The 22,533-nt window shown below is 46.9% G+C and overlaps 1 protein-coding gene across 4 annotated transcripts in view; it reads right to left on the bottom strand.

Annotated features, from left to right (window-relative positions):
* Positions 1-22,533, bottom strand: part of MYO5B (myosin VB) — a 342,886-nt gene that overhangs the window by 181,540 nt on the left and 138,813 nt on the right. For all 4 annotated transcript variants that reach the window (XM_032882535.1, XM_032882534.1, XM_032882532.1 and 1 more), the window contains exons 2-4: positions 16,552-16,662; positions 3,957-4,128; positions 414-558 (exon numbers count right to left, since the gene is read on the bottom strand). In XM_032882535.1, coding sequence (XP_032738426.1) covers positions 414-558; positions 3,957-4,128; positions 16,552-16,662 — 428 coding nt within the window. The remainder of the gene's footprint in view (positions 1-413; positions 559-3,956; positions 4,129-16,551; positions 16,663-22,533) is intronic.

The following is a 22,533-nucleotide window of genomic DNA, read 5'->3' as shown; positions in this document are numbered from 1 at the left end:
CCTGGTTCCTTCAAAGGGAGCAAGACTTGAGTGGGATCTGTGAAACGCATGGTGAGCTAGCATGGTGAGGCTAGAAAATGAATCTGTTACCCCAGGAGGGGAGGCAAGAAATCTAAAAGGCAGGCAAGGACAGAGGAAATCCCAAGGCATATGTTTTTGTCATTGCTCAGAAAAATTGAATGAAGTCTTAGGAGCCCCTGTTCTTCAAGGAGAGGTTCAGGTTCACAGGATGACAATGACGACGAGGGGAAAGGCAGAGAGAACTAGAACCTGAGTTGGAGCTGTCCCCAGTACTTTCACGCAACCCCAGAATCACCACTCGACCACTGGGCAAAAGCAGCCAAGGCAGGCAGACACTTCCCTTTCTGCTCTCAGATTACCCGAGAGGACCACCGGGCTGAAGTCTTTCTTACCTGGCCATCTGCTTGTAGGCTTCTTCTGCCACAGCAAAGATGTGTGGGTCCATGTCCCCCATGTTTTGGCCGCTGTAGGCATAGATGACATCTTGACCATAGATTGGCAGCTGCTCGTAAGGATTAATGGCAACCAGCACTATCCCTGCAAACAGAGAATGCAGTCAGATGCCGACAGCAAGACGGCCAGCCGGCACAAGCCTTTTAAAGGCCTTGTTTATATACATCAAAAAGAAACATGGAGGAGGAGAGTGAATCACAACAAATCACTCAACTAAATCAAGATGTGTCTGAGTCTCCACCAGGCACTGTGCTAGGCTCCGCTGGAGAAAAGAAAGCCGGGCCCCCAAATACCCTAGAGTGTTGAATAAGCACGTGTGCGTGCACGTACACAGACGCTCAGCAAACAGCCCTCCTAAAATGCACGCGAAGTGCCGCACAAGCAAATCTTGTCGCAACCAGTATTAACTGGGGGACGCTGGTGAATTACTTCACCTCTAGGTGCCTCAGTTTCCTGGACTATAAAACTGGGAATCCTAATTACCTTCACCTGCTTGTCTTGCAGGTAATGATTAATAAAGAACTCTTGGACCAGCATCTTGCATAGTAAGCACAGAGTATTAGATTTTTATTAGCTCACATCATTTTATATCATGAATTATTTTTCACTTTTTTAAAAAAAGCTTTGTATCTCCTGAAAGTATGTCACAATGATGGACTCAAATACATGTTGCATGAAGAGGCAGTAAACCATCGAACAGCCCCGATCTTTCATGGAAAGGCAAGGTAATGTTGGAGAACATACAAAGAAAAATGAAATCCCATCTTCAAGAAATCCGTGCCTTTTTCTTTCCAATAAGAGCACAATCTGGATCTCAAGAGAACCACTGACAGAGGTAACAAAAAAATGGGAGCTTTTCCAGTCATGTGGGAAAGTACAAGAATGGAAAGGTCATTGCCAAGACGGGAGATCTCCTACATGGTGTTCCCCTCTGGTGTTTGAAAAGGTACACAAGTCAAGAAAATGAGAAGAGAATGGGGAAAACATCTGCAAAAAAAAAAAAAAACTACCTGATAAAGGAGTAATATCAAAAACAATAAGAAGAACTCTTAAAACTCAAGGATCAGAAAATGATGCATCTGATAGAAAAATGAGCAAAAGATCTAAACAGAGACCTCACCAAGACCCAGAGATGGCAAATAAGCACATCACATTACCACCAGGGAAGTACAGATTACAGCTCTAAGGAGATACCACTAAACACACATTCAAATGGCCAAAACCCACAACACAGACAACACCGAATGCTGGTGAGGATGTGGAGGAATGAAAGTTCTACTTCGTCACTGCGGGAGCGCAAAATGGTACAGCCACTTCGACGGTTTCTTGCAAAACATGCTGTTACTGCAGAATTCAGCTTTCACACTCCTTGGTATTTATCCAAAGACGGCGAAAACATTCTATGACACTAACACCTGCACGTGGATGTTCACGGTGGCTTTGACAACGGCCAAAACTTAGAAGCAACTACGAGTGCCTTCCACAAGTGACTCAAACTGTGACACACGCGGATAATGGACTGTTAGTGTTATAAAAGGGGGCTTATCAAGGTATGAGAAGACATGGAGGAAACTGAAACACTTGTTACTAAGTGGAAGAAGCCAATCTGGAAAGGTCGCGTAATTCCAACCCTATGCTAGTCCACAGAAGACAAGATGATGGCGGCAGCAGGAAAGGTCAGTGGTCGCCAGGGATTGAGGGAAGGGAGGGATGCACAGGTGGAGCCCAGGGGATCAGAGGGCAGTCAAACTACTGTCAGGGTACCATCATGGTGGATACATGTCGTCATGCATTTGTTCAAACCCACAGAATGTCCAACCACCACGAGTGAACCCAATGGAAACGATAGACTTTGGGTGACAACGATGTGTCAGTGTGGACTCATCTGTTGTAACAAACGTATCGCTCTTGAACAGAACGTTAACAGGAGGTGAGGCTGAGCGTGTGTCGGGGAAGGGGGTATTATATGGGAAATCTCTCTCTCGTACTCATTTTCACTGTGAACCTAAACACAGTTGCTTTAAAAAGTCTATTTTAAAAGGGAAAAAACATACCAGAATACTTGGAATCATCTGGTGTACTACATTTCAGGCTAAGCGAGAGGAAGACACCCACCAAGTCTTCCAGTGGAAGTTTGTCCAAAAAGACAACCTGGACCGAAAAGTAACACCTAGAACTGATCTATATCTCCTAAAGCTAATGACTTAGAGGAGTCTCTCAAAAACAGCCTTAAAATGTTGTCCTGTTTGTTAGAGGGCTGTATAAAAGCCTAATTCATGTAGCATTATGGTATTTCGGTATTATACCCCAAGGTCACATGTTTTCCTGAAATGTCTCAGCCACTTTCAGAGCAGAAAGGAGTACTTCTTGAAGACTCTGTATCCTGTGCCATGTTGGTCACTCTGAACAGCCGACACCAGAGGGGCCAAGGGACATTTGGAGAATTACATACAAATACTAGGACCTATTTTAGAAGGGAGGACTTTAAAAAGTGAAGCTGATGGTTTTGTTGTTGTTGTTGTTGTTTGGGGTTTTTTTTGTTTTTTGTTTTTAAAAAGCCCAACTTGTTGAAGTCTCTGATAACTGATGGTCTTTTTCAAATAGGCTTTTCACCAGCAATCAGGTTGAAGGTGTTTTTGCGAAACTACTTCTCAAGCATGGAAGTCTAGCAGAAAAGCTCACGGGAACTTAGGAGCCAACCAACCAATTCCAAACCGAAGTGGAATAATATCACAGTGCAAAGAACTCTGGCCCTGAGGCCTCCCTTATGATCAAGAGAGAAGACCAGGGCTCGAAGAACAGCAGGGACGACCCCCTCACACCCAAAGCAGCCACCTGAGCCTGATTGCTCAGCCAGACCCCGAAAAGGTTTGCTCCTCAGACAATCATGGACAGGACTCTGGTTTTCACCATACCACTTCATACTCCCCAAAAAAGAAAAAAAAAATGGAATGCAGGAAATTGAGAAGTTTCAAGAAAAACAAAAATGAGAATTTCAGGACTTTTGTTTTAAAGCATTTGTCTTGTTTTTTGCTCATGAATTCGACAAATATTCATCATGCACCATGTTTGTACACGGCAAGGGAGAGGGTCAAAGACAGCACAATCTTAGGCTACAACAGAAGCCTGCCGGGCATCTGTTTCCGGGGGTGTGCCCGGTGAGGACACAGACACCCGAGCTAGGACCCTGGGATGCCTCTACTGCTCTCCCACAGACCCCCAGACTACGCCAAAGTCAGTCAAGCCACACTGTGTGGTCCATTTCTTCCCTGGTTGAGCTGTGATTAACACCAATCGTCCCACAGAGATGCAAGGCGGCCTAATTAAGCCACATTCTCTGATTGCAAACCCTTCAAGGGTCTTGGATGAGAGGTACTTATGAGAATGCTAGTAGGATTCCTAACTATTAGAGCTGAACACGTATAGTCTGAAGATCGTAAGTCCTTTCAAACCCATGCAGACAACAGACGCACACCACTTACCACAGTAAGTGTAGATATGGTTCGACTCCAGGAAACGGACCTTTAAATTATGCAAAACTGCAGGCTCATGTAGGTAGCTAAGGGCGGTGAGGTCATTTTCTCCCACCAGGATATCCGGATTCCGCAGAAAAGGCAGCTGGTTGCTTTGGACATCAATGGGGTATTCCCGAATCTAAAGAAATGCACATAATAGACACAAAAAGGCAGGGTTAGGAAGCATGTAGCCTGCATTCGCTGTCCTGTCAGCTAGGGTCACTGCGCTCCCGTGATCCTGAGTGATGGAGACCAATAACCCATTCTAAGAAGGGCCAACTGAACAGAATGTTCATCTTGCCATAAGAGATGTCGAAAACTTGCTGGTGACATAATCCCAATATATCAAGATAAAAAATGAACGACGGTAGAGATTCGGAAAGACAATGAGATTTAATGACATATTCTACTGGCTTGTCAAGCTCTTCCTTAGTGGGTCTTTCATTCTGGTTGCAATAGGAGTACTGCTCCTTCTCCCATGCAGCCGACCTTCTTTGCTCGCATTTAAGGCTCTTGCTTTCCTCCCCCCATCAACTGACCCATCCACTTTTTATTGAGATTGCCTTACAACTAACTGCACTACATGAATGCCCTCGAGTTGTGCATCTGTTCCACGACAGGCTGACTCCAAGCTACTCCAGGAAAATCATTTTACTTTGACGTGTGTCACCAGGGAGTCTCAAATGCAAGGTGCCATCCTTGTACCCCTAGCGTGACACTTAGATGGGAGTACTCCAAAGAAGTTTATTGACAGGACAGACTTATAACTGACTCATGTATATAAATATCCTATGTAATAAAAAGATGATGTTCTTTAGTGTGTAAACAGTAGACTCCTGGCTTGGGTTACCATGTTTTATCTAGGTTTTTTTCATGGTGTTCTTTAAAATCTGAAAGCTTGTAAAAAACAGTTTCTCAAACACTACTTATGTGTAGGCAGAGTCTGGGGTGGGACCCAGGAATCTAAAATAAAAAAAAAGAAATCTACAAGTAGCTCTGCAACAGGTGGTTTATAGATATTTTAAGAACCACTCTTATATAAGCCTTTCAGGAAATTCTATGGGCATAGCCTCAATTTACTGGAATAAGTTTTTTTTTTTTTTCCAAAGAACATAAATATCAATGTTCTTTCTTGCCCCACTTTTAGTCTTGCACAACCAGATTTTAAGGTATATTATAGCCAGCACGTACAGGAATGGTGCTAAAATCGGCAGACAGATGAAATCTAATAGCAGATCCAGAAATAAATGCAGGCACAGACGGAAAATTTGTTCATAACACTGAAGTCATTAAAAGGAATTTTCCTTCTAACTGCCGCAGGTAAACTTGAAGCTGTTTAGAGAAAAAGAATTGAGCCTGTGTTCTAGTCTCATTCCCTCATACGTAGTAAGTTTTAGGTAAAACAAAAGAATAAGACCAAAATGGGAAAGAAAATGTAGTCCAGAAGTTTTAAAAGCTTCAGAAGGAAGTACTTTTAAAGAATGATAAAAGAGTCATAAGTATGCTGCAAATTTTTGTATTTTGACTCTCAGTAGAATTTTTAAGCCATCATAAAACACACCACATGCAGAGTAAAATGAGAGAGGGAGCAAAGGATCTTGCATTACATAACAAAATTAATCTTAGTAACCAAAGTTTTAAGAAGTCAAAAAGAAAACTAATACCCTGGGATGGCTGGGTGGCTGAGTCCATTAAGTGTCTGCCTTTGGCTCAGGTCATGATCCAGGACTCCCTACTCAGCAGGGAGCCTGCTTCTCTCTCCCCCTGCTTGTGCTCTCCTTCTAGCTCTGACAAATAAAATCTTAAAAAAAAAAAATACCCCAACTGAAAATTATGTATGGGATACAAGCCATAAAAAAACTACAGACCACATGAAAAACTATTCAATGGCCATTAATCAAAGAAATGCAAATAATAGATTAGCAGCACCATTATCCACCACAGAAGCAAAGGTACAGAAACTGGTAAGACCTTCAGTAATAAGGATGTGGCCACACAGGTGTACTGTGCCCAGGTCCAGATGGACTGACCGTTCAGAGGGCAGCTGGCAATAGCCCATCAGACCCTGTCATGAATAGACTCTTTCTTGGCCTCAGGAGACAATCTTGCAAACGGGCAAAGATCTCAACAATCTATAAATAGTAAAAGTTAAACCTGACATACACCTGTGTTTACAGGTAAGCAGCTACCCACAGCATCCTGCTGAATTTATGAAGAGAATGAAATACAGCAACATCCCCACAAATTAGCAACAGTTAGCCATGTTAGTGAGGTTTTCTTTGTATACGTTCCTATTGGGTGGGGGTATGTGTGTGTTGGTGTACCTGTGTGTGTCAAGGCTCTTCTTTTTGTGAAAAGGTCTTTTATCAAATTTGCTCCATAGAGGAGAGCAATAAACTAGCTATCACTCCCTAGCAGGATACAGAATTTCTAGAAGATGGGCAACAAGGGAAAATGGAGTACATTGAGATTTTAAGTTCTAGAGGTGATGGCTTCCCCCGCCACCCTTCACTTCTAGCTGGGACCCTAACCACACCTTCCCTCTCCCTGAGTCTGTCTGCAGACCTCCCTGCAGAGATGTCCCCGCCCCTGGAGCGACAGGTCTGCTCTGCATGTCCTGTGTGGCTCTGCGCCCCCCCTTCCAGGCCCGGTACACAGCCCAGGACACAGCCAAGTGCAGAACCGCAGGGCTCCCCTAGGTCAACCCCGTTGTTCAGATCAGAAAGGAGGGACCTGAGCTCCGAGTCTTTAAACCCTGAGACAGAAATGCTGGCTTTTCATTTTTCCTCAGATGGAACACTCCCTCAAAAACTCTCCCCCAAGTGCACAGAGGGAAATGCATATGCAGTTTTGTGAAAATAAGGTCCACAAACAAGCCAGCGGTGCCGGTTACGGGAGGATTGGAAAGTCAACATGCCCAGAGCCACAGCAAGGCTGGAGGAGGTGCGAGTTCAGCATCTGACGGAGCAGCGCCTGGGCTGTGAGTACGTCCAGGGGGAAGCAAGGAAAGAGAGACTTAGGGGGTTTTCTTTAATAGGATTTTGATTCTAACACTGCTGTTAGTATCGAACGTTCACGGCTAACATGGTTTTATTTGAAATCTAAGCACTCAAGATGTGATCAGGGACCATGAAAACTTCCTGGCACAAAAGACTTCACAATGTAGTAAGTGGGGCCATCAGAGGTGAAGAGGCAACCAAACGTTAACACTCATGACAAGATTTAACTCTCAGTCACCCACCCATAATGACCCTTGACACTACCCCACCCCACCCTGAGATGAGGAACTGATGGCCATCTCCAACTGGTCCTCACTTAGCATATTCGGACTAGTCAAAACTTGAGAATATAGAGGAAGTGGTTAGGGGATTGGTCCATACTTGCACTTTCCAATAGGCCAACATGTGTGGCTACTGAAATTAAACACAATCAAAACTTCAATTTCTCAGCCCACACGAGTCCCATTTCAAAGGCCCAGTGGATACCTGTGGCCAGTGACTACCACACTGGCCAAAATAGACAGACCACAGTCCACCGTACCAGAATGTTCTTCTGGAGAACATTGGTCTCGATTGTTCTATACTCTATGGGTCTATGGTTTTAGAATACTTAGTAGGTGCTCCAAAATTATTAGCTGAATGGAATGCTGGATTTTTTTCATGACCTCTCTCATATCAACTCATACCTGTGTTATACAGAACTAAATAAAGAGAACATAATCCTGGAAATACCCTTGTGTGACAACTCCCAACACAAAGATTGGGGGCTAAGAGAAGCATATATGGTAGATAAAGCCAATTTCTTTCTCCTACTCTACCCACAGAACTAAGAGATCCAGAGAAAAGGAAGCTAGTACTAATACGGGTAAGAGCTGGCAGGGGGTGGGTGTTGACCCTGAAGGGCTACACATAGCGTACTCTGGTACCCAACTAGAGAAGTCGAAATGGGCTCAGAACCATGGTGGAGCTTTTGGGTATGGTGTCTACCACGGTGCGTGTTCCTGGTTTGAGATGTCAGCAAGAAACTCAGAAGTAGCTGCCCAAGGGGGTTTCAGAAAGAGTGTGCATTTAGGAGGAATATAAAAGGTACACTGGAGGTAGAGGCCAGTATCTCAACAAGTTGCTAATAGATTTCTAAAGATTCCTGGCCTTGACCTTTTCATTTTCTAAATCCTATGCTTACATATGTATTAGATTCATGACAAGTTAAACCAAAAGCCCCCACAAGGATACAGACGTGCTGTTTTCACTGCTGTATAACCAGACCCTGCCATATCACAGTGCAATTGCCTTTAATGAATCATGAATAAATGGTGATACAAGTAATTAAGGGAAGAAAATGGCCATAAAGGAAAACATAAAAGTTATTTTAAACAAAATGACAGCAGCATAAAAATACAGAGTCCAAGTTAATCTTTTGATTCCAAATTAGCCAGAAACACAGCTTCGACATTCTATTGGAATCGTGGGATCCTAGTTTGGCTTTTGACTAGGTGGGTCTGAGCAAAGAAAAATCCAGACCATTTCCTCTATGGGCTTAATCCAGGGTTTACTCAACCTCCACAATGTTCACATTTAGGATGGGGATTGGGGGTGTTGCTGGCTGCCCTGGGCATTCTGGGGTGCTTAGCAACATCCCTGTCCTCTACCTGCCAGACGCCAGTAGCAGACCACCCTCCTTAGTTAGGACAACCCAAAATGTATCCAGACACTGCCCAATGTCCCTGTGCTTGGTGGGGTGGGGAGAGAATAGGGAGCAGAAATCACTGCCTTGACCATTTCTGAGCAGAAGCAGCCAGGCAAAATGTCCTAACTGATGGAAAATACAGCAGAGGAATACAGCAGAGGAAAGGGGCAACAGTAACCGGACACAGATCCCTCCAGAGATGGATGCTGGCAGTGATCGCACAGCAGTGTGAGTGCCCTTAATGCCCTTGGCGGCACACCTCGGGAAATAGCGAAGACGGTCATTTCTAGGTTACGCGTATTTTACAATAAAAATATTTCCATTGGAAAATTATAGCCTACTTAAGATAACTAATTGCATTGGTAACAATATGACTAATAGACCTTTATGTGCCATTTGTTCTATAACCTTAAATGTTTTTGTATATGTACAACACAAACAGAATAAATATGGTCTTCCATTATCCTTGCCATCTGAACAAAGACAGTCTCAACTGTGGATTACTGAGCTACTGGAGGCAAAAAATTATTAGGTGACCAAACAAATGTTAAAAGAACAGAAATAACCAGTAAAACGAAAATCACTTGCACTAAGAAGTTCTACTGGGACAAGCGGATTGACCACTCTCAGCTCTTGCACACAGCTGACACTTCGCTGAACTGCGCTGACAAGCCCTGTGGGCATTCTCTAGGTGCACAGGTCCGAGTGCACCAACGGTCAAGCGCAGTGGTCCAGTTCTTCTGCAACATTTGCTTCTTGGCATAAAGAACCAAACTGGCCATCTCCTGGCTGTAAGAGCTTGCGATGTTTGGCACCGTCCTCAGACCTGAGTAAGAGGGCCCTTCCCTGGGTCCCGCATCTCTGAGGGCTCCGTCATTTTAAACACAAAACAGAAGCTTATGAAAGAACACGTGGTCACTCTGTGCCTTGGCATCAGGCTTCAGTGCTGACGCAGTGAGATCTGCAGCCCTCGGCACACACTCCTGGGACTAAGCCATTCGGCCCCAGGGAAATGCTCCTGCACACCTCTTGCCCCACGATGTCAGGTAAGACAATGGCCGCCAGGTTCTGGCAGGCCTGTGGACTCTAACACTGCCAACACCAGAGACAGACACTGCTTCTAGGCGTGGGGAGGAGCCGGGCAGTCAAGATGCTTAGAGTAAATAAAGGAAAGGCAAATTAGCACATTAATCCAGCCTTTCAGAGGCACAACTGCAAAGAAAATTCACACATGGAAATACCAATACCAGGCCCAGTGTCCAGGTCCCGCTTCCCCACAGGCTCGGGGCTCCAGAGGCCCTCACAAATTAGTACAGTGTTTGCAATCACGGCAACACGATAAGAGGGATATGTTGCAATACTCCATGATTCATGTTCCTCTGCAATTTCTTTACATACAGGTACAGGCACAACATGCTTAAAGATAACAGTTATTTACACTGGCAGCCAGATGGAGATGGAAGAGTAGAGAGTTGCAAACATGTTTTTAATATATTAGATGTTTTAGTTTTCAAAAATCAGCAATGTGGGTTTCACATGCCTGTTGATGCAGCATGTCTTTACTCGCAGAGGCAAGCTCACACCCACCTGCTTGCCTTGGCCCTACCAATGTTCAAGGGCTCCGGTACGTGGAGACACAGGTAGGGCACATCCGCCTCCTTCAAGCTCCAGTATGCCCGTCTTCCTCTCACACACACTCAGGGAGGGCCCCGCACATAGGGAGGCCCTTCCATGAAGGTGGCTATGGGACGCTGGATATGAACTCCAGGCAGGAGACACTCAGGGATGGACGGAACATACCCAACATCATAAAGGCCATGTGTGAAACGGCCACAGCTAATGTCATCCTTAAGAGGAAAACCAAAGCTTTTCCCTGACAGTCAGGAACAAGACAGGGATACCCACTCTAACCATTACTATTTAACATAGTACTGGCAGTCCTAGCCTCAGTAATCGGGCAACAAGAGGAATAAAAGGCGTCCAAATCAGCAAGAAAGATGTCAAACTTTCACAGACAACATGATATTCTATTTAGAAAACTAGAAAGCACCAAAAAATTGCTCAAATACATGAATTCAGCAAACTTGCGGGACATAAAAATCGACATATAGACATCTGTTGCATTTCTACACACTAACACTGAAGCAGAAGAAATCAAGGAATCAATTCCATTTGCAACTGCACCAAGCACCATAAGATACCTATGAATAAACCTAACGAAAGAGGTTAAGAAAAAAAAAAAAAAAACTGTACTCTGAAAATGATAGAACACTATGGAAGAAACTGAAAAAGACGTAAGGAAATCAAAAAACATTAGATGCTCATGGATCAGAAGAATATACATTGTTAAAATGTCTATGTTATCCAAAGTAATCTACAAATTTAATGTAATCCCTATCAAAATACCACCAGCATGAATGGATAAGGAAGATGTGGTCCATATACACTATGGAGTATTATACCTCCATCAGAAAGGATGAATACCCAACTTTTGTAGCAACATGGACGGGACAGGAAGAGATTATGCTGAGTGAAATAAGTCAAGCAGAGAGAGTCAATTATCATACGGTTTCACTTATTTGTGGAGCATAACAAATAACATGGAGGACATGGGGAGATGGAGAGGAGAAAGGAGTTGGGGGAAATTGGAAGGGGAGGTGAACCATGAGAGACTATGGACTCTGAAAAACAATCTGAGGGTCTTGAAGGGGTGGGGGGGTGGGAGGTTGGGGGAACCAGGTAGTGGGTACTGGGGAGGGAACATATTGCATGGAGCACTGGGTGTGGTGCAAAAACAATGAATACTGTTATGTTGAAAAGAAATTTTAAAAATAAATAAAAAAATAAAAAGACAAATGTATATTGAGGAAAAAAAAATACCACCAGCATTTTTCACAGAGCTAGAACAAACAATTCTAAAATTTGTATGGAACCACAAAAGACCCCAGATAGTCAAAACAATCCTGAAAAAGAAAAGCAAAGCTGGAGTTACCAGTAAAGTATGGTACCATCACATAGATCAGACACACAGATCAATGCAACAGAACAGAGAACGCAGAAATGGACCCACAACTCTCTGGTCAACTAATCTTTGACAAAGCAGGAAAGAACATCCATGGGGAAAAAAGAGTCTCTTCAAAAAATGGTGTTGGGAAAACTGGACAACACGCACAAGAATGAAACTGGAATGAAACTTTCTTACAGTACACACAAAGGTTCATTCAAAAATGGAGGAAAGACCTAAATGTGAGACAGGAAACCATCAAAATCCTAGAGACAAACACAGACAGCAACCTCTTTGACCTCGGCCACAGCAACCTCTTGCTAGAGACATTGCCAGAGGCAAAGGAAACAAAAGCAAACGTGAACTACTGGGACCTCATAAGATAAAAAGCTTCTGCGCAGTGAAGGAAACAGTCAACAAAACTAAAAGGCAGCCCACGAAATGGGAGGAGACATTTGCAAAGGACATATCTGATGATGGGTTAGCATCCAAAATCTATAAAGGGCTTATCAAACTCAACACCCAAAAAGCAAATAATCCAGTTAAGAAATGGGCAGAAGACCTAGACACTTTTCCAAAGAAGACATCCAGATGGCTAACAGATACATGAAAATACACTCAGCATCGCTCATCATCAGGGAAATGTGAATCAAAACCACAAGGAGATCCCACCTCACACCTGTCAGAATAGCTAAAATTAACAAGTCAGGAAATGACAGATGTTGGTGAGGATCCGGAAAAAGGGGAAGCCTCTTGCACTGTTGGTGGGAAAGTAAGCCAGTGCAGCCGCTCTGGAAAACAGTGTGGAGGTTCCTAAAAAGTTAAAAATAGAGTTACCCTACCACCCAGCAATTGCACTACTAGGTATTTACCCAAAAGATACAAAAATACAGATTCGAAAGGGCACAGGCACCCCGATGTTTACAGTAGCATTACCTACAATAGCCAAACTGTGGAAAGGGCCCACGTGTCCACCAACTGACGAATGGATAGAGAAGATGTAGTATAAATATACAATGGAATATTATTCTGCCATCGAAAAGAATATTTTACTATTTACAACAACATGGATGGAGCTTAAGTGTATTATGCTTAGTAAAATAAGTCACTCAGAGAACAATAAGCTTCAGGGCACCTGGGTGGCTCAGTTGGTTAAGCATCTGCCTTTGGCTCAGGTCATAATCTAAGGATCCTGGGGTCAGCCCTGTGTTGGGGGCGGCGGGGGGGGGGGGTGGTCCATGCTCAGCAGGGTATCTGTTTCTCCCTCTCCCTGTTCCCCCCCTCCACCCCTTGGGCTCGCTCTCAAATAAAATCTTTAAAAAAACAACAACACAACAAAAACAGACAAATTCCATATGATTTCACTCATACGTGGAATTTTTTTTTTTTTTTAAGTAGGCTCCACACCCAGTATGGGGCTTGAACTCTTGACCCTGAGATCAAAACCCGACCTGAGATCAAGTGTTGGCCGCTTAACCAACTGAGCCCCCAGGCACCCCACCATATGTGGAATTTAGGGGACAAAACATATGAACTTACGGGAGGAGGAGGAAAAGAGAGGGAAGCAAACCATAAGAGGCTTAATAGAAAACAGACTGAGGCTTGATGGAGGGAGGCAGGCAGGGGGATGGCTACACAGGCGCTGGGCATTAAGGAGGGCACCTGTCATGATGAGCCCCGGGTGTTGTATGTAAGTGATGAATCACTGAACTCTACTCCTGAAACCAATACTGCAATGCTCACTAGAATTTAAATTAAAAAAAAAAAAAAAAAATTTAATGCAAAACCATGGAAATGGTGCGTTTCCCCCGCCACTAGAGGGCAGGAGTTACAAGGGAGGTGGAGGCAAGAGCAAGGGCTGCCAGGTTCACAGGCAAATAAGGAGGGAACTTCGCATCACCACAGTTTGCCAGCTGGCACAGAGATGCCTGACCCCGTTTAGAAGCAGCACAGCGGTAAGGGTGGGCACACCTGGCTACTCCGCACCCATCACAGCCGCGGGGAAAAAGAGAGGACACTCTCTTTTTCCAAGAAGTTTCCCATTGGCTTAAATAGAAAGTATCTTACACTATGCTCAGGGAAACAAGCCAGACACAGGACAAATATGGTAGAACCCAGAGCCGTCAAACTCAGACCCAAACAGTGTTACCAGTACCTGCAGGGAGGGGTGCGGAGTTAGCACTGAATGGAGACAGAGTTTCCGTTTTGCAAGATCAAGAGTTCTGGACGAGGATGGCGGTACAACAAAGTGGAAGTACTTTATGTCACTGAACTGTGCATTTAAAAATGGCTAATGTGGTCAGTTTGACGTTTTGTGTGTTTGACCACAGCTAAAATGATAAGCGACGCTGAAGAAGAAACATCTCAGAGGAACACTAAGAAGCCAGACCACATTGAGCTGAGCACACAAGCGAGCATAACGTAGAAGCTGGGGGTTGGGGGGGGTGTGGGGGGGATCACTGTTGTTCCAGAAAAGAATAAACGTATCTTCGTCCTTCGCCACCACAGGGAAACCCGCACTCTTGGACTGCAGTGGTGGGGAGGGTGGGGAGCACTGCAGCTGGATTCTGGCCAGCCCGATACACGAGGACACTCTCAGCTATAGAGCAGAGGCTCTTCAAGCTCGCGAGGCCAGTCTTCCAACTTCTGCCCTCCTGCCTCTGGGCCACCGCTTGCTCAGCCTCGTGGCTCCTAGTGACCACTTGGTCCAGCAGTGGCCAAACCACACTCTGCAAGTGACCCAGACAGAGCTGGAGGTTCAGAGGCCATTATTTCTCCAGGGCTGCTAATCTGCACCCCCGGCCTCCCTTCTGATCACACGCTGACTGGCCACATAGCGGGTGGGGTGGGGGTGGGGTTCCGGGGCAGCTGCCAGGATTAGTCACGCTGGGCAGATTCTCAGTTGGGGAGGCAAGCATCTGCTGTTTTAGCAACGTGGCAGGTGATTCCTCACTACCTCTGTACAACCCTTTAAAAATACCCACCCACTTAAAAGATCAGCTAAAATGAGATATGTTGGAAGAGAAGTTACGCCACTCAAGTGGGTGAACTAATTTCATTTTGTTTGGGGCATGGGGTGGGAAGTTATTCCACACAGTAAACATGATTCCATCTGTCGGGAATTTAGATTCTTGCCTCAAAACCAAGAGGAGGAGAGCCAAGTCCGCCTGCCGGGAAGGGGAAGGTGAGGCGTGCACACCTTGGTGTGAACGTGTAGCTCAGTGTCCCAGTTTTACCAAGTGATGGGCTTGAGGGGATGTAGACAGATGTTAGTAAGCAGAGCTGTCCCACCTTGCTGCCGACCCATCACCAACCACGGTAGATACTATGTGAGCAAAGGCTAAGACAAGGTCCATTTCTCAAGTAGGTCATTGCTAACAAGAAAGACAAGATCAAGATGCTTGAAGGAAGGAAGAACAGCAAGACAGTCAATGATCAAAGGCTAAATGGTGCGGTCCCAACTTTGAGGGCTACTGCAATCTCGGGGGGAGGCCAGGAGCTCCCCGGCCTTCCCTCCACCCAACCCCTGCCCCACAGTAGCCCCTCCAACATAACCCACCCCAAGGCCAATGCTTGCTTTCCTCCTGCCACTTCCCTCAAAACCTGTTTCTCAATATGGAATCGAGAAAGAAAAAAAAGTCATTTCCCGTGGCATTCATCTTTCTCAGGAGGACTTATTTCACAGAGCCCAATACCCACACAGCACAAGGCCTAACCTTGTCGAATCTCTGTGCTGTACACCTGAAACTCATGTAACATCGTGTGTCAACTGCCCTCCCAAGGTTTGGGCAACACCTGTTTCTCTCGCAGTCTCCCCCACCGTAAGGCCTGCCCACATGACGTGTGCCTGCGTCCTCGGGCCGCCTCTCTGGCCCCTTCTTCAGAAGGTGCCTCGGGTCACAGGACTCCTTTCCTTCAACATGAACACCGTGCAGCCTCAGCGCTTTGTCACACACACCGCTCCTGCCCGGGACGCTCAGCACACGCATTCCGCCGGCCACCCTGAGCCCTCAATGGCCAGCTCCCTTCCACGACCCCTGCAACTCCCTCAGCGCCTTCCCCTCCTCAGCCTGTCTTTTCTGTCCTATTCCTTATCCACCTGCCTGTGCCTCATGCAATGGGTCACAGCACTCTGCTGTCCCTCTGTGCCCCCCACAATGGCGGGGCCACGTATACCAAGACCCCGCACAGTGCAAGCATTCAAATATTTGTGAAACGCACACTTCACAGGGAAGGCTAGTCATAAAAGCTCATGGGAAAAAAAAAAATCCAATGGTACCAGAGGAAGAGTTCATGGTTAACTACTTTGTCTTCCCTTTGACTGAAGCCACTTGAAGGGCAGTTATAAAGCCATCTCGCTACAGCAGCCCACGCACAGGGAGGGCTCACATGCTGGACATTGTTCTAAGCACGTGTCACATAGCAATTCTTTTTTTTCTCAAAAGACCCCCAGACAAACCATCACTCGAGTGGAACAGATGAATAACTGGTACAGAAGGACACTAACTTGCCCGAGGGCATAGAGCTAGCAACGGCTGGGGGTCCCAATCCCCAGACAGGCTGGGTCCAGAGCCAGGGCTCCAACCACTCTCCCATGCACTGTCTCTCCCAGCACCTCCTGCCTCTCCTCCCACTGACGCCTCAGCCCCACGAAGGGAACCCTCCCTTCCTTCAAGAAGATCCTTGCTGTGGTCATGAGAGATCTCTCGGTGGCCAACACCAGTGGGCATGGATTTCTTCTTATGCTTTACCGCTTTCACATACGTGGTCGACAGCAGCAACAAAAAGACGCGGGGGGAAACTCCAGCCCGCGGCATACCACCCTGTCCCGGGCGGCAGACCCCCATGCGCCCCCGCACGGCCCGCACTTACCGTTCCATCTTCCAGTCTGAGCTGGAGGCTCTTCTCTCCCTCCTTGTAGTCCTTGGTTAATTCAGCTGAGCGCCACACTTCATCAGGGTCAGGGATCCAGACCCTTGTGTACTGGAAGATTAAAACGAGAAAGTCAGAAATAAAGCTTTCACGTGTCTACACAGGTATTGCTATCTCTGAGGGGCCCTCTGGAGAATTTATAAAGCCATCTTGACACATCTTCCTCCCTTCTCATTTCAAAACACAAGGTGATCTAACACCCTGACAAGTAACTCAGAGGACTGGGGACAGAGGGGCACTTTCCAGATCCTAAGAGAATGCCACAGATGAATGTAATTATAATTCTGCCAGCAAGACCGCCAAGCCTGCATCTGGTGATGTCCACAGAGCTGTGTACCATCGTCTCAGGGTGGGACAGAACAGCAGTGTCGGAGGGAACGTCTAGTGAGCTAAGATGAGGAACAAAACCACACATGCCAAAGCTGAGACAGAAGAGCCCATCCTCAAATCTTGGGAACCTCTGCTCTGATACACTGCATTCAGGGACAAAGCCATTTTCCTGCAGAAGCGAAAGAAAGTGTAAGCAAATTGAAAGTGTATTTACATATTCCTGAACTACCAGCAACCTCAATTTACTTGTGTATTCTCTAAACCCAAACACGCCCCCCAATCCTGCTCAAGCTCTCCCAGATGCTATGGGATTTGCATGATCAGGAAGCCGGCCAACCCCTAGCAAGGAAGAACACAGCCCTGGGGAAGTAAGGCCTCCCGCTCTAGCTGGGGGCTCTTGGCCCAGACTGCACACTGTCCTCACCTGAGAACGTGACATCACCGAGAATGACTTCCACCTCAGCCCGACTCAGAATCCGAGGGGACAGAAGAGCTCCCACAGGGAGTGTAATATGCAGCCGGGAACCCGCAGCTCAGGGGCATGGACCCGCAGCTCAGCAGCACCGGCGCTCTCAGCAGCGTGCCTTCCACCTGTCCGACACATTTCTGAATTTTATAGGTGTGTGATCGGCAAGGGGCCTGTTTGCTTTAGAACCTGGCTGTGTGTACACACGCGCGCTCACACCTGGTTTCACGGCCACAGAACATCTTCAGCAAACTGGAGACTAACGGCTCTTACACCAGAAAGCCAGCCGGGACACGAGTCTGGGTCATAGAACCGACCTGCCTCGAGGAGTGGTCACTCCAAGTCCCGAGCTGGCGGCCAGTCCTTGGCCTGCACCCAAGCAGCCAGCGGGCTTTATTGTGGTCTTGCCTTTTCACAGCACTCTCCTCCAGATGGTTACTGCCCTTTTTAAAAGCAAGCCCGAGCCCTTACTGCACCGGCCTTGAATTCACCAGCAAGAGGAGTAAGTCACGAGGCAACAGACTCACGACGCTCATTAACGGGAACGCAAACCACCCCCAATTTGCACCCCTGCCACCCCTGATATCCCAGCCCAGGATACACCGCCAAAGTCTTTTTTTGCATTCTGAAAAACCAAGTTCACAGGATCGCCTCCTTCCCTCTGAGCTGCCGTAATGATCATATCTTCCCAGAAGATTCTCTACAGCCTCACAGCACCTAAGCACTTCGGCATAGACATTAAATGCTCTGAGCCACCTCCGGAGAAAGCTCTGAGCATCTGCCAACTGGAACTGTCAACGTGGCTTCTCCCCTCGGGTGCCCCTCCTCCACCAGCCTCTAAACCGACCTTCCATCAGCTGCAAGGACTTTTCAGATCTTGTCCCCATACCTCAGGTGAGGCACCTTTCCTCAGCATCACTACAGTTGTCATCCCTCCGAGCTCACTCCTGGGATCTCGCATCCAGGCCGAGGGAGCCCGGCCTACCCAAGAAATTGTACGCAAAGTCTCCAGGCTGTGTAAATGAGGTTGGAATGGCTCCAGGGAAAAGGGACAAAAAGAGTAAGGGAAGTCCCAACAGGAACGGAGTCAAGAGAAGGATGGTATGCGGACATCGTCACGATGCTGGACATCCTGGAAGCCCATGGGCCCAGTCCTGGCTCACCCGGGGGCTCCTCTGGGCGGACCCCTGTGGTCCACATCCCCCTCACTGACCTGTTAACTGCCCCAGCACCGGAAAACCTCACTGCCCGGCACTAGCTGCTTGCTTCTTATTCCGCGAGAGTCCATCTATCTGCTTAAATCAATCTCTTATCTCTCAATAGACTGAAAGCAGCTACTGGCAGGAAACGGTCTCTATTTTCCCACAGAACTAAGCACAGCATCAGAGCAGCTCTTTGCTGCTCCAACTGAGGAGCCGAGGCTCACCATTACCTGCGAGCATGTTAGGAGCGGAGACCTTCTGCCTCCACCTGCACCCACCACATCAGGGCACCCCCAAGTACTTGCTCTTCTGCTGCTTCAGTACGTGCTCATTCTTCCCTCTGTGCACGGCTCAGCAAACCAGAGCCCTAGGCCAAGTCTAGTGTGCCCCTTGCTTTTGTGCAACCCAGGACGTAAGTATGATCTTCAAGTGTTTAAATCTGGGGGGAGAAAGAATGATATCCAGACGACAACATGTTAATTACAGGAAAGTCAAACTTTGGTGTCCGTGAAGTTGTACTGAAACACAAGCTCACATTCCGCTCACATACAGTCTATGGCTGCCCCTGCACTTGGATGATGGTCATGTCGTTGTGACACCCCGTGGCACCGAAAGCCTGAAAAGTTTACTATCTGCCCATTACAGTGAAGCTTTGTTGCCCTTGCCCTTTGTACACGCTGTTTCAGCAGCTCAGAACACCCTTCCCTCACTCGTCCATGAGGGCAGTCGGAGTCCCAGATTCCTGTCCTCACTGAACCCTTACCTTCCCTGTGCCCTCCCAAGTTAGCCCTTACTAACTCTGTGGCAGCAACCCCTTCTTCTATGATTAACTTCAAGGTTTTGCACGCATTTTTCTTTTTAAGATTTTATTTGACACAGAGAGAGAGATCACAAGTAGGCAGTGAGAGAGAGGAAAGCAGGCTCCCCGCTAAGCAGAGAGCCAGATGCGGGGCTCGATCCCAGGACCCTGAGATCCTGACATGAGCCAAAGGCAGAGGCTTAACCCACTGAGCCACCCAGGCGCACCAGCAGGCATTTCTTTCACATGCATGTCACCTCACTATCGTCAGTTCTTTCAGATACACTATTGCTCAGTCTCCCTGGCATATAGATGCTCAATAAATGTTTTCGGAGACAGGAATCCATAAACAATGCATTTAGGAGGCATCAGGTTTCCACGTAAAACACACTGTGATGGGGCGCCTGGGTGGCTCAGTGGGTTAAGCCTCTGCCTTCGGCTCAGGTCATGGTCTCAGGGTCCTGGGATCGAGCCCCACATCAGGCTCTCTGCTCAGCGGGAAGCCTGCTTCCCCCTGCCTCTCTGCCTACTTGTGATCTCTCTCTCTTTCTCTCTGTCAAATAAATAAATAAAATCTTAAAAAAAAAAAACACACACACTGTGATATGTACCATGTAATCAAGTAGAAACCTGGAGACCTATCACCTGACCCTATGTCAGTTAGGTGGGCAAGTCCCATAAAAATACACTCTGAGGAGTGATGGGACCAATTCCTACGGACAGTAACAGCTATTCCGCAGGGACAGGCAAGTCAAGAAGAGGGAAGGCGGCAACGACTGATGCCAGCGGAGGACACAGATGGCCAACGGCTCCTGTCATCGTGTATTACACACCTGGCCAAGCAAGTTCTAGATCCCAATCAAGGAAACATGTCAGCACCTACTATGTGCCCACCGTGCTAGACGCTGTCCTGTTTCCTCCAACCCCACAATGAAGACACAGGTGGACATGTGCTGCGATCAGAGCCGTTCCCTCTTAGAGCAGCGCTAAGTCAACCCTGCGTTGTGATCATATGGGATGGGGGACATCTGCAGGCAGGCCTCCCCGCAGCTTTCTGCTTCCCCATCTTTATCCTATTTCATGGATTCTCAGCTTAAAGTGTCTACAAATTACCAAGCAGAGCTGTTTGCCCAATGTCATGCACACACAGTTGATGAGCAATGGACAGGACTGCCAAGGGCAATTTTAACCATGATCAAATTTTGCTTTACATGCTGACTTAGCCAGCAGCACACCGTCCCTTCCCTCCCCAGAGCTCCCCACCCGAGGAAGATCCATTGCCTCTGTAATCCCAGACAAGGCAGGACATGATCGATGCAGAGTAAACAACCAAGGAAACAGGCTAAGAAGGGAGAGGGGAGCCCCACAGTAGCCAGCAAAGACTGGAGGCGGGCAGGCAGATCGGAGCTGGGGAGACTCGCAGGATTTGGAGGGAGGTTTCCTTTGGACTGTGAAAATGATCTGTAACTAGACAGAGATGGTTGGTTGCACAGCACTGTGAATGCATTAAATGCCACCGAGCCATTGACTTTAAGTAGCTAATTTTATGTTATGTGACTTTCACCTCAATTCAACAAAAATTGTTTTGGTGTGCAAAGGATGCAAACAGCACTGTATACTACACTGGCATGGGTTCTCCTAATGTCTGAGGAAACAGCGAAATATATTCTTTTTAACAGAAAGCTATCAGTTCTACAGGCCAGATAGAAACTCTCTAGAACCAAGGTTCCATGTTGCCTCTCGTTGTCTCACCTTCAAGGAGTATCTTCCAACAAATCTGACCTCTACACCAGCTTTCCTTGGAGGGAGATTACAGGAAAGACAAGCCTGACCCATATAACCCAATCACAGAGCCACTCAACTTGTCACCCACACCCCCCCTTAACAGGGCTTAACTCCATCCTATCTAAGGAGATCCAAGTCTGACTTGATTATCAAAAACTTGTGATTTGTCGTTTGGAAAGAGCCCTGTGCAGTAACTGGAGAAGGCAGAGGTCTTTGTGAAGAGAGACGCATCAGTATCAATAACTACTCTCCAGCCCCCAACCCCCAGGGGCCTCTCCTCGCTGTCTGCAGGAGCCTGCAAAGGCAGTTCTCAGCTGGAGGGAGTGGCTGCCCAGGGCAGGAATGCTCAACCCTGGCTGCAGGTTAAAACCACCTGGGGAGGCTTTAGCTTCCCCGTGCCACATAATGCTTCACACCGATCACGTCAATCCCCAGGACCTGGACCAGGCAGTTTTGTAGCTGTACCCAAGTGCAAGCTCGTCTGGAAGACAGCAAGCTTGTTGTTTCACCTGGTAACTGACTGGCAGGCACTGCAGACCTTCACCGCCTGTGGCTTAGCATGAAATTCCAGCCTTAATAGCCTTGATCCTGAGCTAAAAGCATCATCTCCAGAAAGCCCCTGAGCTAAAATGTGAATGTTGTAACAAGAAGGGGGCAACATTTACCTATTTGCACTCACCACCATGCAGCAGAGTGTGTGGCTGAGCCCGTGGGCTCTAGAGTCAGGCAGCCTGGGTAAGAATTCCCACCACCACTTACTAGCCTGGGTAAGCTGATGAGTAAGGTTCTGAGACTCTGTTTCTTCAGCTGTACAACATGAGTAAAAGTCAGATGTCTCACCAGGCAGTCCCCCCAGAATGCAATGCAATCCCACATCATCAGAGCACCGAAAGCCTCAGACAGCAGTGATGACTGCGGGCACGGTGTAGCCTCCGAGGCAGGATCCGATGGGATCTTGCAGAGAAACAGCAAATAGAAAAATCAAAAGCCTAAGGCATTTGCAGGTTACTGGGATCCTTTCAATGTCCTGCAAATCGTTGTTCACAGATAGCCATGCCTTGCCCAAAAATCAATATTTGGATCTAGCCTACTTTCACTTCAAAACGCTGAGAGAAGGGATTGTTAATGCTGGCTGGCATTTAAGAATTATCTGCAGATCTTAAAAAGGGAAAACAAAAACAAAAAAACCAATGCCCACGTCCCACACTTGAGTAATTAAGATGAAATCTGAGTGGGGCCCAAGCACTGTATTTTTTTTTTTTAAGCTTCAGATCAATGTGCCAGACTTAAAAAAAAAAAAAAAAAGAAAAGAAAAAATCCCTGTTTCAAGAAGGAGCCTC

Source organism: Lontra canadensis, unplaced genomic scaffold, assembly GCF_010015895.1.
Source record: "Lontra canadensis isolate GAN:19392208 unplaced genomic scaffold, GSC_riverotter_1.0 scaffold82, whole genome shotgun sequence".
In the NCBI taxonomy this organism is placed as follows: domain Eukaryota; kingdom Metazoa; phylum Chordata; class Mammalia; order Carnivora; family Mustelidae; genus Lontra; species Lontra canadensis.
This window is presented reverse-complemented; position numbering and strand designations above follow the sequence as displayed.